General features: G+C 45.9%; 2 protein-coding genes across 7 annotated transcripts in view; one reads left to right on the top strand and one right to left on the bottom strand.

Annotated features, from left to right (window-relative positions):
* The window catches only part of LOC144141609 (histone-lysine N-methyltransferase SMYD3-like), a 129,929-nt gene extending 126,518 nt beyond the window's left edge, over positions 1–3,411 (bottom strand). The window contains exons 1-2 of one of the 3 annotated variants that reach the window (XM_077673168.1): positions 3,088–3,411; positions 2,949–3,012 (exon numbers count right to left, since the gene is read on the bottom strand). In XM_077673168.1, coding sequence (XP_077529294.1) covers positions 2,949–3,012; positions 3,088–3,191 — 168 coding nt within the window. In that variant the 5' untranslated portion in view covers positions 3,192–3,411. The remainder of the gene's footprint in view (positions 1–2,948; positions 3,013–3,087) is intronic. The other 2 variants (XM_077673156.1, XM_077673162.1) reach the window with 2 other exon arrangements.
* A 191-nt stretch (positions 3,412–3,602) lies between these two features.
* Sws (patatin like phospholipase domain containing sws) overlaps positions 3,603–17,002 on the top strand; it is a 180,110-nt gene continuing 166,710 nt past the window's right edge. For 2 of the 4 annotated variants that reach the window (XM_077673128.1, XM_077673115.1), the window contains exons 1-4: positions 3,603–3,948; positions 4,095–4,176; positions 4,276–4,370; positions 4,483–4,562. In XM_077673128.1, coding sequence (XP_077529254.1) covers positions 3,826–3,948; positions 4,095–4,176; positions 4,276–4,370; positions 4,483–4,562 — 380 coding nt within the window. In that variant the 5' untranslated portion in view covers positions 3,603–3,825. The remainder of the gene's footprint in view (positions 3,949–4,094; positions 4,177–4,275; positions 4,371–4,482; positions 4,563–17,002) is intronic. The other 2 variants (XM_077673122.1, XM_077673109.1) reach the window with 2 other exon arrangements.

Here is a 17,002-nt window from a genome sequence, read left to right as displayed (position 1 = left end):
ACACAGACTGTCATACAAAACAGTGTTCAGCAAAGCGAAAAAATACTGGCAACTTCTATTTTCATGTTTCAGAAGACTTTACTTCTGGAAGTTGAAAAGAAGAAAGGGGAACACAAATCAACCAGCTACTTTAATGTTACTAAATAAAAGTGAGTTGCTGGTGGAGTATGCATATTTTCCTCCTTTTTTATCCTCTTGGGATAATACAATTTTCGCATAATACGTTCTATTTTCGGGTTCCCGTGAAAAACATATCAACAAGGTTTCACTGTACCCACTGGCCATTAGACAGCCTGAGCTGGGCTACGAGCTACACTGCTCCATCTTTGTCTGAGGTGGGGAAGCACAGTGATTGATTGTGGGGTTTAACGCGACAACGCAACGCAGGCGATGAGGCACCCCATAGTGGAGGGCTCCGGAATAATTTTGACCACCTTGGGATCTCTAACGTGCGCCGAAATCTCGTACACATGGGCGTTTTTGCTTTTCGCCTCCATCAGAAAAGCGGCCGCCGCGGCCGGGAATCGAACCTGCAACCTCGTGCTCAGCAGCGCAATGCCTTAGCCACTGCGGCGGGTGGGAAAGGGGGGGAGCACAGGGCTGTGCTCAATTGTCCACTTTGCTTCCTGTGACAATGTGACAAGGGGCGGAGGCATTCGCAACGACACACAGCAGATGAATAGTACGGTCAAACGTGAAGGACTTGTCTATAGTAGTAAACGTGGGAGTTGAGAATAAGAACGCCTCCTTCGTGTCACAAGGCAGGTGCATTCTTTCTCGAGGTAACGGGCTGCAATAATCAATTGAACCCGCGGGTTCAAAGGACGCGGGTTCGATTCCCGGCCGCGGTGGCCGCTTTTCTGATGGAGGCGAAAAGCGAAAACGTCCATGTGTACGAGATTTCGGCGCACGTTAAAGATCCCCAGGTGGTCAAAATTAATCCGGAGCCCTCCACTACGGCGCACCTCACCGCCTGCGTTGCGTCGGCGCGTTAAAACCCTTCAATCAATCAATCAATAATCAATTGGTGTGTGGGCACTCCAAGCCTTCTTCAGCTGCTACGCCCAAACAACGTATCACAAGGGGTCTGTGCTTGAAGAGAAATATGTCGCACTAGTAGAGCCAGCATGGCACATTGGCTCAGTGGCCAGGTGTGTGCTGCATCAACACGGATCCTTTGATCCTTCGTATAGCCACACCCTTACGGTGGGCAAGGCCCCCTCGTAGGTATGACTCAGGCGGCCGATTAGGGGCATATGTGGAGCGCCAAAGAGGATTATTTTCAACGGGTTTTTAGAGAAGCAAAAAAAAAAAAAACAAATAAAAGTAATCAAATAATCAGTGCCCCAACGCGACATAGCATGGGTTTGAGCTAGTTTCTACCTGTTAAAGTTACAGCGCAATAAAAACACACACAGGGACAAGTAAGGGACATTGCTGACTTCCCACTGATACTTTATAGACACGGGAAACATTTATACATGCAAGATATACTGACACTACAGCTTAAAAGCAGATAAACAAGATATAAAACACACTACACTTCATCCGCCCACTGTTGCAATCCAGTGCCAACACGTGCTTCGTTTAAGCAAGCTATTTCCTTCGCAGTTAGTGAAATTGAAGGAACACTGATGCAGTCGTCCCCTAACCGTACAATCTCTTCTGCTTCAATTATTTCCCTTGTAGTCTGATTGGCACTTCTGCTCAACACCGTACATTCTTCAAACTTCGGTACGCACTTGTGATTCCGACAATGCGCTGCCAAGTGCCCTGTCAGCCCCCCTTTCACATTGCAACCACGTTCCATGTGGAACCAACTAGCCCAGACGTCAACCTTACCAAGTTATAGCTTCTACCTGTTTTACAGCAATATTTTTCAAGTCTGTAGTCTTCCAGTGCATATTACGGTAAAGATTAACAGTGAAAGGATACCCGCAATAAACCCGCTGCGGTGGTTCGGTGGCTACGGTGTTGTGCTGCTGAGCACAAGGACGCGTGTTCGATTCTCAGCCGCGGCGGCCGCTTTTCTGATGGAGGCGAAATGAAAAAACACCCGTGTGTTCGAGATTTCAGTGCACATTAAAGATCCCTAGGCGGTCAAAATTAATCCGGAGCCCTCCACTACGGCGCCCCTCATCGCCTGCATTGCGTTGGCACGTTAAACCTGACAATCAATTAGTCAGGCCCGCAAGAAATTGAAATCACACGTTGCTTGCAAAAAAAAAAAAAAGTTGAACCATGGTTTTGAAGTTCTTGACGCACATAACCGAGGATATGTATTGGACAATGCCTGGCGCTGAAAAAAACAGGCTAATTGCATGTTCCAATTCCGTGGAGAGCGTACCAGCCGTAGTAACATCACCGGCACAGGTTGTGGTGGTGGTGGTACCAGTGCAGTGAGATGGCTCATACCCACTCAAAGGGATTGGCCAGGAAATGGGTGCCTTACCGAAAGAAACTGTAGTTTTTGTAGGGGAAAAAATATTTAAATATCAGAATGGATTAGCAGCAGATGATTGGAGAAATAAAAGTGAGGAGATTATAGACAGAAAAAAAAGTAAAAGAGAAAAACACCATTGCATGAAAATTAGGAAGTAAGAATGACGAAGAGAGAATGTGGTACAGACGAAGCAGTGGGCAAGGCGCGCATAGGCTTCACAGGGGAATCCAGCAGGAGCAAATGCTATTTGACACGGCAGACGGCCAGGTTCACACTGCATGACGATTTTCATCTTCATGCGCAGCTCGCGACGCGTGCTGCGCACGGCACAGCGTGACTAGCGCGCGCCTTGCTTCGAACAAAGGCCATCGTCACTGCGATGAACCCACCCAAGTTTTTCATACATTTGTGCCAATATACACAACCGATAATCACCGCAGCAAGAAACGCCGGACGCGTAAGTGCTGCTTACATAGCGGGCATGCATTATTTTGAGTGTCCTCACCTGACATTGCTTGTTGCAGAAGTAGGCATACTTGCACGCAGTACACTGCTTCAGGCTGTCACATCTTGGGGGGGAAAAAAAAAAGAAGAAAATGACGAGTTGTGAGATATGAGCGCTTTGATAGGAATCGTGAGCTTACTCTTTCAAGCAATAGTCGCAGAATCGGCCGTGCCCTTCTTTTCCCACGACGTACACAAACGGCGTTGACGTCAAAATTTCCTCGCCCTTTTTGAACGTTACCATGGTTATAAAACGTTTAAACAATGTAAGGATGCAATGATATGAACGACGCTGCCATTGGGAAAGAAAGACTGCTAAAAACCGTGCTATAGAGTAACCACACAGAAACCAATGCTACAGACCCTCTGAACTGCTCTAAACCACAGAACAGGGTCTAAACTAAGCGCGAGACTCTTTCTACTCTTTCTGACTCTTTCTCTATGGCGCCATATTCGACGATATCGAAACTGACACTGAACGAAACTGAACACTGGCATGCCAATTAAAAAGATTGGTGGCTGTAATAAAATGAGCTATAATAATTTTTTATGCACTAAAAGTTAATGTTAAAATATTCTGACCACACTTATATTGCTGCACGTCAGGTACTCTCCTGCTCAGCGAATAGGTCGAATCGTCACTGGAAGCGCGGAAGCTAGCCAGCTAGCCGCGACAGTGCCAGCTGGGTGGTTGGGTTTTGAGCGTATCGAGCCCGATTGCCCCAATGCAACGCAGCATGGGCTTCGCTATTTTCTACGTGTTTTGCAGCAATTGTTTCAAATCCTTGGTTCGCGTGTGTCTATGAGGATATGAGATTATCAGTTAAAGGGGATCTGATAAGTCGACGCAAGCGGCATTGTCGCTAGCAACGGTCACAATGTCCACTTTCCTGAATCACTTCGAGGACTTCTACGTCGGTAACCCGTACTGGGAGTACTGGGAGTTTCTAGTACATTCCTCCTTCACCGTGCTCATGGCTCACATGTTCGAGCACCACTTGGTGAGCTTGTTGACACTTCCAAACCCTACGATTGCGAATTCTCTATTACGCATTCGTCACCCTTGGGGGCCACCGCCGTGTGCGACTCACGGATGCGCGGTGTTTTGACCCGTGTTCTTTTCCTTCTCGTCCGCTTTACTCTCCAGGTGACCATATGCACTGTCATCCTCCTGTCCCTGGCTGTCGCGCTGGGAATTGTTCATTTCTATAGAAAAATAAAAAGTAAGGGTGCGTACTTCGAGCTTGACTCAACGTTGTTTGCGCAACATCCAGTCCACTATCCCGACCGATCGCTCTATCGCTTCCCTCATTTCTCTTTTGCTGCAGTGGACGTTGTGCGGGCACGAATGCTGGGCTCATCAAGACCTCGCTTCCGCAAGAGGGACAAAGTGCTGTTTTACGGGCGCAAAATGCTGAGAAAGGCAATTACGCCTTGATACTTATCTCGACGCGCGTTTGTTTGTTGCAGTTACATGCAGCGTTTGACGTGTTGCGTTTGTGTGAGAAGCCTAAACATGTTTCAAAACTACCCAGGTGAACTTCCTGACGAACCAAGCCACCAGTGGTCGGACACGGATGAAAAACAGACAAATGGTGCTTCGCTTTGCCAAAAGGTGAACGCAACCTCTCGAAACCAGCAGCATGCTTGGAGGGTGCTTATGTCCATGTTCAACGCTATTAACGTCAGAATAATGCTGAAGAAATTCCCAAGCGACTTCTCACCTTCCATCTCATGTCAGACAGAGAGAAAAGGTGAAGAAATTCCCAAGCGAAACTTGGGAATTTTTGCCCTTTTTCTCTCTGGCCGACATGGGAGGAAAGGTGAGAAGTTGCTCAACGAAACAACAATGGTGTGCTCAGTGCAGTTTTACAAACCTTGGCCCATAAATGCCAAGTATGACCAGACTGTGCTGTATTACAAGGCACCTAAACCTTGCAGATGTCCATAGCCCAAACCCAAACTCTGCTTGCAGATGTCTTCACGCATTCCATGAGTAAATTTCCCACTTGCTCTATTTTGGATTGAGTTGATGACATCAGCATTGTTGTTCCAGTCTATTCCATTGTAGGCCATTATAGTGTGCAGGTTTTGACGGTTGTTGTTACCATAAAGGGTATCTTTGCTATTAAAATTGTTGCAGCCCCCTTGTATCAAAGTTATCCCAATGGTTGAGAAAAATTTTTAATATACTCGTGTTGATTTTTTTGTTATTCACTTCACGCAATTCAGTCACGGAATCAAGGAACTTGCTCTTTTGGAAGTTATGAAGCTATTATGGTGGTTAATTCACTTAGCTTTGTCCTTTTATTATTTCAGTAAATGTAACATGTTCGTTGTATGTTCCTGACGAAGAAACTGACATGTCGGAGGCATTTGTCTGTTTCCTTGTCATACGCACCATTTTTCAATCTATTCCAAAATGAGCTGCTTTTATGCTTTGTCCGGGGGAGCCTATTTGAATAGCTTTGATTATTTTTGAACGTATGCAAGCTACAGCACTATGAATAAAGGAGCCAGCTTGGAACAACAGTGCTTTTTAGATGTTTAGTTTAGCAAAGCAGCTGGCTTCAAACATACATATGGATATATATGACAATGTTTTTTGGTGACTATGGGATGAGTTTTAATTACGATAGCAAATCATGTTGTAGAGGCCGCGAATGGAAGGCACCCAGTCTCTTGTACTGTCTGTAAATTCTGTCGGGGAACATTTCCCGTTTGAGCTTAGCAGTTCCCTTCTTAGCTCTTGTAGGCCTGTGGTGTGGATTGAAACCCTGCTGAGTACCAGTGCAACACTTTCAACCCTGCTGTAGTTTTATGTCCCTGTGAATACTCTTGCTTTAGATGGAAACCTTTTTTCTTTTTAATACACCCTTGAAGACTCATTTGTTTCACACGCTCGTTTATCCGCCTAAAAGTGATGCCAACTTCAGTACTAGCAACTCGCAGTCAACAAACATATACTGTTGTTAATAGGCACTTGGGGATTGGACAAGAAGAGTTGGGGTGACTAGTGATGTTGTTACTTCTATAGAGACCCACTGACTATGCGACTTGTGCATTGCAAAGGACACTTACAAATTCTAGATGCTTGATAGCAGTAACATTGTTGCCAGTTTTGCACGTAAAAAAAAAATCACTTTCCAAGAGACAGGGGCTCCATCTGTTGTCTAAAATTTACCCGACGCAATCTATGCATTTATGTGACTTTTCAACTGATGTTGCGACACATCCACAATGGGTTTTTTTTTTTTTTTGTTACACGAGCTGTCAAAAGAGTGCCGAGTGCTACGTAGTACACGATCAGGCACCTAGTGCTACTCCATACGTTACATTTGCAAAGTTTGGCCTGCAGGTGGGTAGATTGTCTGTATTGGTAAATTACAGTGCCGTGGATACAAATCTATTGCAAATGGCAGAAGCAGTTGCTTGTCAAGGCATAAAATGCCATAAATAGTATCGCCACCTCATACGCTTTCCCACACTACAATGAACGGTGAAACGGGATTGGGGAATCTGGTGTCACTAAATAAAGCCTAAGCATTCTTCTGAAGCCAACACTGAGGCAAGCACATGTAAATGTAAAATACATGTATCCAGGAACTTCTGCTAAACATAGGCTTGTCAGAGACACCAGCCTCAGCTAGCGAAAGTTATAAAATAGAATTGCTTCAGTTTCCGTTTTGCCGAAATGTTTTGCCTTGTGGGATAGGCGCAGTCAATTGACTTCACTGCCATCGCTTCACTGGCGGCTAACTGCGTGGATATTTTCTACACCTGCCAGGTGGCAGTGCCTTGCGGGAAAGCGTCAGGGCTTGATGGCTGCCTGGTTTAGGGGCATTATTCTCAACTTTGCCTGGGCAAAATGGAGTCTGTAAAGAAAATATTTTTCTGATTAGCTTTCAATCTTTGTGGCAAAATGGAAAGCCAATGAGAGCAGGCTTTTAGGAAGATGGCGACTGTCAAGTAAAGTTGAGAATATGACCCCGGATTGCCCTGGGTGTATTGTGGCGTGGTCTTTAGCCCTTTCACTGCCACGCCCGAGATAACTGGGGCACCCATACACACGCACACTCCCTGCCACGCCCGAGCATACTCGGGTCGCGCCTTTACGGAACTCCCACCTCTCCTGAAATAGCTTGTGTCAAAAAAAAATATTTTGGACGTGTCACGACAAGTCACATAGACCAGGGGTGAGACAGCTGTGCATATTGCGCCTTTTTGATACAATTCCATTTTCCTGCGCCAAGCTGCTCCAAAAGCATGAAAATTGCGAAAATTGCGCCAAACTGCTCCAGAACACCCTGAAAGGCACGGATTTTGATGCTCATGTCAGTTCCGGCGGGGACGAAAGCCTCCCGCATCCCGTGACCACTTTTATTGTCGGTCAATTGCAAACACAGAAATGGCAAAAATAGAAAGACTGAAATGAAGCAAATGATAGCTTCTAAAACACTATTGGCTTTCTGTCCAGGTTCGCTGAAACGGCCTTCCCGATTAGGCATCGCTGTGGCTACAAACATGGCCGCCGCCTGATCTGCCTGCTACTGCCTACTTGACGCGCTCACTGCGCATCGCCGATATTTTCCCTGGTTTATTTTACGCTATCAGCTGGGTTCCAATCTATTCATTCTATCAATTGTGGCTCTGAACAGTGACGTTAACACGGGGATAGGGTTTGAGATTGGTGCGAGATTACGAGAAGTTGCGCGGCTCCTAAAAAAGTTTTGAAATGTCGGGCCTACGACTTCGGCGTGGTTTGTCCTTGAGTGCGAAACGCGGTGCGTGCGTCCATAATCGGGTTCGTGAATTGAACGTTTTGGCTCGTTGTGGTGTTATAAAATGCTGAAGTGTTGCTGTGCTTCGAAGCGCGATCGCGAGCCTCGGCCCGGGAGGGAACGGTCGGCACGAAAGTTGCGGGCTGCGCTGCGGCGCCGCGACCTGTCCAGGCAGCGCTCAATAGCTGCAGGACTGCATGGTTGCCATAGCACGCGACTAATAACACTTGATGTATGCGAAGTGAAATTTAATGCCCAAATCTAGGTAGCTAAACAGTAACGCTACTCAAATGATCACCGGGTGGACGTGCGCCCCACGGACTGCAACGGGTAGGCTGGTTGGGCTATGCGACCGTTATCTCGAAGTTGCTCAACAGTTGCCGTGACTACACTCGTTCGTATAACCAGAGTCCTTCAATGCTTTTCTGGTCACGAAACTTCTCCGCAACGCTATGGGAGAGCTTCATATGGGGACCAACGCTCCCGCGCGGTGGCGCTACGAGTCTGGTGAAGGCGTCTTGGACGGCGGCGGCCGTATTTGCAGTGCGTTGGAGTGCGAGCTTGCTAGTGTTTGTTGTGTGATATAGCTTTCTAAACTCATCACGAACGGCAAATTATGTGAACTACCATGCCTCTGACGTGCTGTGTACCTGGTTGCCGCTCTGTCTATCGGAATACAACGGAAAAGGCTTCGTTGTTCTGCCTCCCAAGCGACCGCGAACAGCGCGACAGGTGGAAGCGAGCCATTCCACGACAGCAGACGGGCGCTTTCAGCTTCGAGTTGAAGGCCGTTCGTGTGTTCGGGAAATATTTCGACCCCACGGACATTAATCGAGCCGATGAGTTCAAAATAAGTGGACAACCTGTGCTTCTGCAGCGCGAGAAGCTCAAGCTCCGCGTCGCCCCGGATGTTTGAAAACCTGCCGGCGTATCTTACGAAGCCCAAGCCACGATCGCGCTCACAACGAGAAAATCCGTCTGCTAAACGTCGTCGCGTTTCGTCGCCGCACAAAGATCGGACTGCAGTTACTGTGATTTTGGTTATCCAACCAGATATTTTGAATTTGGAAAGCGGAGCATGGCTATCTTTGCCTGCATATATTTTTTTTTAATTGCTCGCCGCGCTTGCCCAGGGGCTAAGGCATTGTTAAGCCCAAGGACGCGGGTTCCCAGCCGCTTTACTGATGGAGGGGAAAAGAGAAAACGCTTGTGTGTTCGAGATTTCGGCGCAAGTTAAAGATACCTGAGTGGTTAAAATTAATCCGGAGTGCTACACTACGGCGCGCGCCCTATTGCCTGTGTAGCGTCGGCACGTTAAACATCATAATCAATCAATCAATGTTTTAAGTGCGAATGCACTTTATAAGGGACCCCGAACCTTCCTTCGTCCGCATAGCAACAGCTGCGGGTGCGCGCGCTTTTCGTCTTCCTTAGCAACGGGGGGAGATGGGCGCGCGCTGCCTGGCCGCTGACATGGCACATACCCACGTGGGAGATTGGCCAGGAATAAGTGCGAATGCACTTCTTAAGCGAGCCTGAATCGTCGCGCTCGCATAGCGCCTCCTCTCCCCCCTCGCCTACTCTCCTAAAGCCCCTTTACTACTCTCCAGCTCGCAACACCCTCTCTCGGCGCGCCAGTCAGGCCACTACACTATATAAAAAAAAAACAGCATCCGGCGCCAGGTTTCGATCTGCGGACTTTGCGGCCGCAGCGCGACGCTCTACCGACTAAGCCACGGACGCGACGTTGATATCAGTGTTAGTAACGCGCCTTATATCTTTAACGCATTCAAACTACGTCGTCAGCGGCGTGCGTTGGCGACTCAGCGGCGTTATAGCGGCTTGATAACTGCGTGGTGTACACGTGATACTACAAACCCGCTAGTTCTGCATTCTCTCACGTGACTGCGCTTCCTCTCCCTTCACTCCGGTCGGCGCTTCGCAGCTGCGGTGCGCTGCGGTGCGCTCCTCCTCTCGAACATACACGTTAATTCACCAAGATTTCCGCAGAGGGACAAACGAGGCGTGTTAAGCCGAACGTGATCACGAGGGGGTGTTAATGTAACTAACGGGCAAAATGCCACCAAACTTCAACAAACTCCCCCTCATAGCATCACCCCGTGCTTCGCACTTCCTCATACTCCCCTTCGGGGTAATGCGGGGGAATTTTTTTAACTTGCCGTTTGGGTGGGAGGGGTGTGAGAGACACTGAGCAGGCGAGTTTTTATCTGTTGACACCCTATGCCTATGAGAACAGCCGAGAAAGTAGCTCAAAACTGTAGAATTTACTCCTACCCTAGCCCCTCCGCGTGCCCATTATTCTGCTTCCATTTCGTGAGCGTTTTTTTCCCTGCTGTCCACGCTAACTTTCGGAATCTCGATTATTGTTTTAATTAGCGTGCTATAAAATAGCGCAAACACAGCGCTAACCCGATGTGCTGTACGTTTGCACATCTATTTGCTCAGCGCAGCATGTCGCGCCCAGGGCTGAATACAGATTTAATTCTGGCGCTAGTTCACTCAAATCATGCAGGCGGCTGCAAAGGCTAGTCAAAAATTGAAAACGCCAGATGTCCACCTTTTCGAAGCGAGAACGTAGCGGTGCTTGCCGGAACGAACGAACACTGCAACATATGCACCTCAGTAACACCCGTAGTCTTGCCTCAGTTTCACAGCTGAGCTACGGGACAACTGACTCAAAAACAACAACTGACTGACTCAAAAACTGACTCAAAAACTGACTCAAAAACTTCGCTCGCATTTTTACTGGTGGAAATGAAGAGCAGATGAAAGTAGGCGCGTGCCGACGGAGAAACAGCCGGCCCGCAAGCGTCAGTCACTTGCCGGCGAAGCCTTCACGTTAACAGGGGCGATCCTAGCGGCAGCTTTTGTCCCTGAATGAAACTTCGGCCGGAGTTTCGTGACCAGAAAAGCATTGAAGAACTCTGGTATAACGCAGCCTGGGATTACAAAAATAATTTTAGCATTGAAACGGTAAAAAAACGCGCCACAATTGCAGAGCCCTTAAATTTGATAATGTTAACGGCAGTCAGTGTTGCGTACATCCGCAACACAATATCACTAGTTAGGAAAAAGGTAGTGCAGTTAGAACTTTGTGATACTCCTAAAAAATTATTTCGCGTAAGGCTGTTTCAGTGTTCTGTGTATTCAAAACTGATTGGAATGTGTACTTGACCCTTCAAATTGCTGAAATTATGATTTTTTAAGCTCACAAGACGATGTATTAAATGTCCCTACCTGCTCCAAATCGAGATTCTTCTGCTCCAAAATCGAAATTTCGCTGCTCCAAAAACTGCTCCCAAATCTCTTTGGGCTGTCTCACCCCTGATAGACGCATAGATTGTGTCGGGTAAATTTCAGGCAACAGGTGGAGCCCATGTTTCTTCCTCCACGCCACTTCGGCTTATTTCAGTAGCAGGGCTGCATTTGCCACTCCGAGTCACATGCGCCCCACTATCTGCGTGTTAGCTGCAAGATGCTGCTTTGAGTGGTGGGTTGTTTTGAAGAATATCTAATTAAAAAGTTTTCCGATTGCCTAGGCATTCGAATTATTAGGTAAATATTTTTGTGATTATTTAAGTGTGAATTTGTTTACATTGCATACAACATTTTTGGTGGATAAGGTGATCCTGAATAAGACGTTGCATGTCCTGCAGGGCATCGTAGTGCATTGCGAGCCTAAAATTTCCACCAAACGAACCTGGAAAAAAAAAAAAACTGACTGAGAGTGAGGACCACCCATACAAAAAATTGGCACTGAAAGGGTTAACATCGTGAAAGAATGGAAAGGAGGAGAGAAAAATGCCAGTTTTATTTCTCAGCAAAGAAGGCATCGTTGGCCGCTGAACTGAAGCCGAGAGAGCTACGAAACATGTGATCTTGCAGTTAAAAAAAAAGATATTCGTCCTTTGATGTTCCCTTTTGCAAGGTGTGTCACATGTCTCAACCCACTGATAAGGTTTGATGGCCAAAAGCGAGTACTGAATGTTTAGACTGAGATAGCTCTGCACCTGCCTATCAGTGCGACCACTCCTTTGCTCCGTCTGTTTTTCGTAATGCCTGTATGTCACTTTCAGGAGGTACAGCTTGTAGCCTGTTGGGAAATGGGAAAAGCATTCCTAGCCTGCCCCCCTTTTTTTTTCACTTTGCAGTAGAGTTGCCATTTGTGTAGAAAAAATTGCACTGAGGTGTGCCGGCAGTGCCGCCATGTGGGATTTTGACTTTTTCATTATAACCGTGTATGTGTATTCCCAGTTAACTCTGGTTATGCAATGACAAGAGCAAATATTAGAATTTAAGTGTCACTCACTCCTTGAAATTTTACTTTGCTTTCAAAGCTGCGGACAGGAACAGGTTCCGTGTGGTGTCACAGTTGTAAAATTCCCCCACTCCCCCCTTTTTTGAAAGGAAGGGAGGGGTGTTCTCTAGGCGTTTTCTTTTTTTTTTTGTTGTTGTTGTTCAGACTGAAGGGTACATGTTTTTCACTATAAAAAGTGGATATTGGCCAACTGGGAAGCTATGCTGACACCTGGGCATTTTTATCGATATAAGACTTAGTTGTGCTGGCCAAAGGAACTATTTCCACCTTGGTTGAGTGCAGTGGTTGCAGCTCTACAGTGTATATAATCTGGAGTCTGGCTTTGTAGTACGTTGTATTCTGTCCTTGATTCCTAAAAGAGGGCACTCAGAGTTTCAGCCTGCCACCTGTTTTCTTCAGGCTGTACTTACACATTTTACCACAAAATCCTGGGTCTGTACGTGTGTAGAATTGGCAAACCAATGTGTGAACAAACTAAAGGGGCCATGGAGACGAAACACAACATTGGTTTGTGAAGAGGGCTGCTTTGTCCTAATAAAAACTTCAAACAAATAATTGAGATATTAGGGTCATTTCACGCCAAACGTCCGAGGGAGTTCGCTCAACCATCTCTGATTGCACTATAAAAATTCATGGTTGATCACTTCTCTACATTATTCATTCTCCTAGTCAATGTTTGGCAAGAAAATTTTTTTTCTCTTACAGCAATTTGAAGATTGCGGCGGGAACGAAAACCAATGGCGCAAAAAAAAATTTGCAAAAATAAAACGTTACGCGGAGCACAATGAAATAATTTCAGGTGATAGAAAAATGGGCGCCATTTCTTTCTGTAATACATTGACAGTTTCTAGGGTGTTTGAAATAGGCTTTGCAGTGAAGCAAAGTGGTATTTCTGAACACCTTTTACCACATTTTTCACAGCTAGTAAAACATTTCAAGAGACAGTGCAGTTGCATACTTTGTCTATATTATTGACAGCAATTGCAGAACAAAAATATAGAAGCCGGGAAGCGGGTAGTTTCTGTGCAGTGAAGATATGAACTTTGAAAAATTTGTGAAATTGCCCCTTTGCAGACGTTTATCGCGCTGTGTGGCGGTCCGTGTAAAAATTCAGGCTTAGGCTCATTTGAAAGGTTGTACAAAGGGCATTTATTTCAGAAAGTTTCGTTGGGGTACTTTTTGGTTTAAACGAGAAAATAATTTTTATATTGAGCACCCACCATGGCCTCAGACGACGAGCAGTAAGCCCGCTTCACTGCAACGACGGTTCCTGCGCGACAGCAGAGAGGTGGGGCAGCAGCACAGGTCACGCGCGTTTCAAGCTTTCACTTGGCTAGCTGCTTTAAAGGAGTGTGTTTGGCTGATACTGGATTTTGGCAGGGTGTAATTAGCAGATGGTGAGTTGTTTCGGTTTCAGTTTATTCGTCATTCCAAAAAATTATTACAATAATAGTATTATACAGACGAGGGTCCTAAAATAAAAACTTGTAATGGGACCCTCACTTTTGGCCGGGCTGGTGGTACTGTTAAGCCATTGGCAGCCAGGGTCAGTCTTCAGTTTACCAGGGACAAATAATTTGCTATTTCACTATAATTCACTATTGGTACTCCTATTGGTACTCACTATAATTCAAATAATTCACTAGTGGCACGCCTAAATTCCGCAATGCTGTGTTAATAAAGGTGATACAGATGTAGTAGAAGATTGGCTGCCAGTCCAGTCTTGGTGCATTTAAGAGCCTGGAGTTTTCATTGGGGTCACCGACGTGGGTTCTTTGCCACTTGGTAAATCTCGTTGCTGGAGTAAGACTTAGCCGAGCATTGACAGTTAGCGCTTAGGTACCAAGTGGTGAAAGATGCGTGCAGCTTTCTAACTAATTGTCGACACAAACCGTCTTGAGAGCTGCTCTTTTTTTTCCCTTTACCATTTCTCCTGACACCCAGAGAAGGGATATACCTTTAGTGTTCTTTTCCACCCATGTAAAAAGCTGATGGGGTGTAATTGTTTGTCCCTGTATAGTCTCTGAAGACTGACCCTGACTGCCAATGGCTTAACAGTACCGCCAGACCCGCCAAAAGTGCTCAATCTCCATGTGACGTTGCAAAAAAGTTCTACTCTGCCGATAAATTTTCTTGTGTTCTTGTACTGTGATGATGCCCCATCGGAAAAATAGTGAATTTTTCGGACAGCAGGGATTTCCGGTTTACGAAGTTTTAATGCCTTAGCTTGAAATGTAGCCACGGCCGGTGTTGTGTGGTCAAGACAGCCCGAAATGACGACAAGCGATTATGCACAGAGGTCCCCAGAATTCTGAACGATGGTATGCTATGAATGGGTGTATCGTGGCTAGTGTATTTACCCAGTGGTATGATTGTGGAGCACCTTGTAAGAGGAAGCTATAATTCTCTGTGAAGTCTAAAAAAAGGACATTCTCCTCATCTTTTAGGCTGCTTTTTATCCCTCGCAGGAAGTTTGCTTGCTGGTTGCTTATTTAGTGGTGCATCGTGAGATCTTCTACAGCGCCTAAATGCACGAGGGCACGGGTTCGATTCCCGGCTGCGGCGTCCACTTTTCTGATGGAGACGAAAAGCAAAAACACCGAGATTTTGGCGCACGTTAAAGATCCCCAGGTGGTCAAAAATTAATCCGGAGCCCTCTACTACGGCTCGACTCATCGCCCATGAAGCGTCGGCGCGTTAAACCCTACAATCAATCAATACAGTGCCTAAAAACTGTTCCGAAATTTTTGAAGAACTTGCATTGCTGACATCAGTTCTTGTGTAATTTGCCTGAAGCCTGCGGCATGAAGAATAAATTTGAAGTTTTGGTGCTCTACGCACACGCAAACTGTGTGGATGCCACTTCAGCCAGCCGAAACTCTATGTGGCAGGCGCGGAACTGCGAATGAAGAGAATCCGCACTTTAGAAAGCACTTTTTTTTCACTCCTCGTACAGTTTTCTAAGATTGAGCAAGAGCAATTGCTTTTGGTTACTGCGTATTACGAGTTTTTACGTGTTTTCTTTGGGGCATACAGTACGAAACGGAATTGTCCTCATAAAATCTAATTGAAAATTTCGCTTCTTCGCTGATGCATGGCGTCCTGCTTTTCTTGTAGGTGCGCCAAGAACCCTGTCCTTGTTTCAATCCGCATAGCTTTCCACACCTGTTGCTCTGAAGCGTTCCCAAAGTTGTAGCTTGTTTGCAAAAACAGTATGCCCCAAACAAGTTATCTATACGCTCGCGATTCAGTGAACTAAGTGAAAGAATTACAAAAGATTAACAACAACTTTCGTCTGCGGCACTGCAAAGGGCCGAAGGATGCAAGTGGAGTGGCATTTATTAGGCCAGCAAAGGAAGCAACGAAAGATGCGGTGGAATGACCTGCACTGATGCCCCTCCTCTTCCTGCTTCCTGTGCTGACTGCTTCCTGGCTCCACTGCAACGACTTCCTGACTTCACTGCGCAGGAAGTGACCCGCAGGCTGAGGCTGTGGTGGGCGCTCAATAGAAAAATTCTTTTCTCGCCTAAAACAAAAAGTACTCCGACTAAACTTTCTGAAATAAACGCCCTTTGCACGCCCTTTCAAATGAGCCTAAGTCTGCATTTTCCCATTTGCCGCCACAAAGTGCGATAGGCGTCTGAACATCAGCAATTTTGCAAAATTTTCAAAGTTCATGTTTTTACTGCACTTACACTACCTGCTTCCTGGCTCCCATATTTTTCTTCCGCACTTGCCGTGAACAATATAAACAATGTGTGTAGCTGCATTGTCTCTAGAAAAGTTTTAGTAGCTGCAAAAAATGTGTAAAAATTGCTAAAAAATGCCAGTTTGCATCACCGCAGAACCCATTTTGAAACACAGCAGCAACAGTCAGTGTGTTACATAAAGAAAGCACGCTTCTTTTTCTATCACCTGGAATTATTTCTCTGTACTCTGTGTACTATATTATTTTTTCAATTTTTTTTATCGTGGCGTAGATTTTGGTCACCACCGCGGTTTTCTGGTTGCTGTAGGAGACAGACAGATTTTATATCCCCAAAAATAGGCTAGGAGAATGAATAGTGTAGGGAAGTGATCAACCACGAACTTTTGTAGCGTAATCTGAGATGGTTGAGCGAACTCTATGGTATGTTTGGCGTAGAATGGCACATTAATAAAACACGTGAAGCAGTGGGGACTCCCCAGCCACTTTTTGGGGACTTCTCTATGACATCGCTGAATATTGTTTGTGTGATTGGTGGCCGCTGACCTGAGCCACCGTCAAGAAACATGGTTGGGCGATTTTAGTGGGACCCCTCGCTTCCTTTGGTCGTACCACTTGTGGGCTGACGGGCAGTTAACACACTGACAACTATGTTTTTTGCACTGCACCATAGTACGTCACTCCTGCCCATACTGCATAACTTCAACAAGAAATTTGAAGGTTTTTAAAAATTTCTTACATTATTTTCTGTTGAAAAAAATGCACTTGGAGGCTGGAATAGAGCTGAGTAAGTTGCCAAAGGCTTGTTGAACGAGATAGTATTTTGTATTCCTGGCTCCTTTAAGGGGGATTTTGCTCTTTTTTCACATATGATGTTAGGGTAGGGTTGCCACTACCCCCCCCCCCCTCTCAAAAAAAAAATAGACACCAAGTTTTTTTACGTGCAATTCTAATTATTGTAGCATTTTCCTCGAGAGAAATCAGCATAACATGCATTCTGAGAGTGACTCGAGATTTTGGTTATTGCTCTCAATGTGCTGCACTGAAAAGTAAGGGAACATACTTTGTCAATTAAAAGGTCTGTTCTCCCCTTGTTGTCGCTCCCCTTCATTCTTCAGCACACTCGCCCACATAATTTCTCTGCTCGCATGTCTTTGCGCAGCTTGTCGACATATTTATCGTCATAGTTGCTGAATTATCGCTTCAAAAAAACAATCGTGGCACGACAG

The sequence above is a fragment of the Haemaphysalis longicornis genome, unplaced genomic scaffold (assembly GCF_048455015.1).
Source record: "Haemaphysalis longicornis isolate Haplotype H1 unplaced genomic scaffold, Haemaphysalis longicornis Haplotype H1 scaffold_1, whole genome shotgun sequence".
Taxonomy (NCBI): Eukaryota; Metazoa; Arthropoda; class Arachnida; order Ixodida; family Ixodidae; genus Haemaphysalis; species Haemaphysalis longicornis.
Note: the sequence above shows the minus strand (reverse complement) of the source record. Positions and strands in the feature narration are given on the sequence as shown.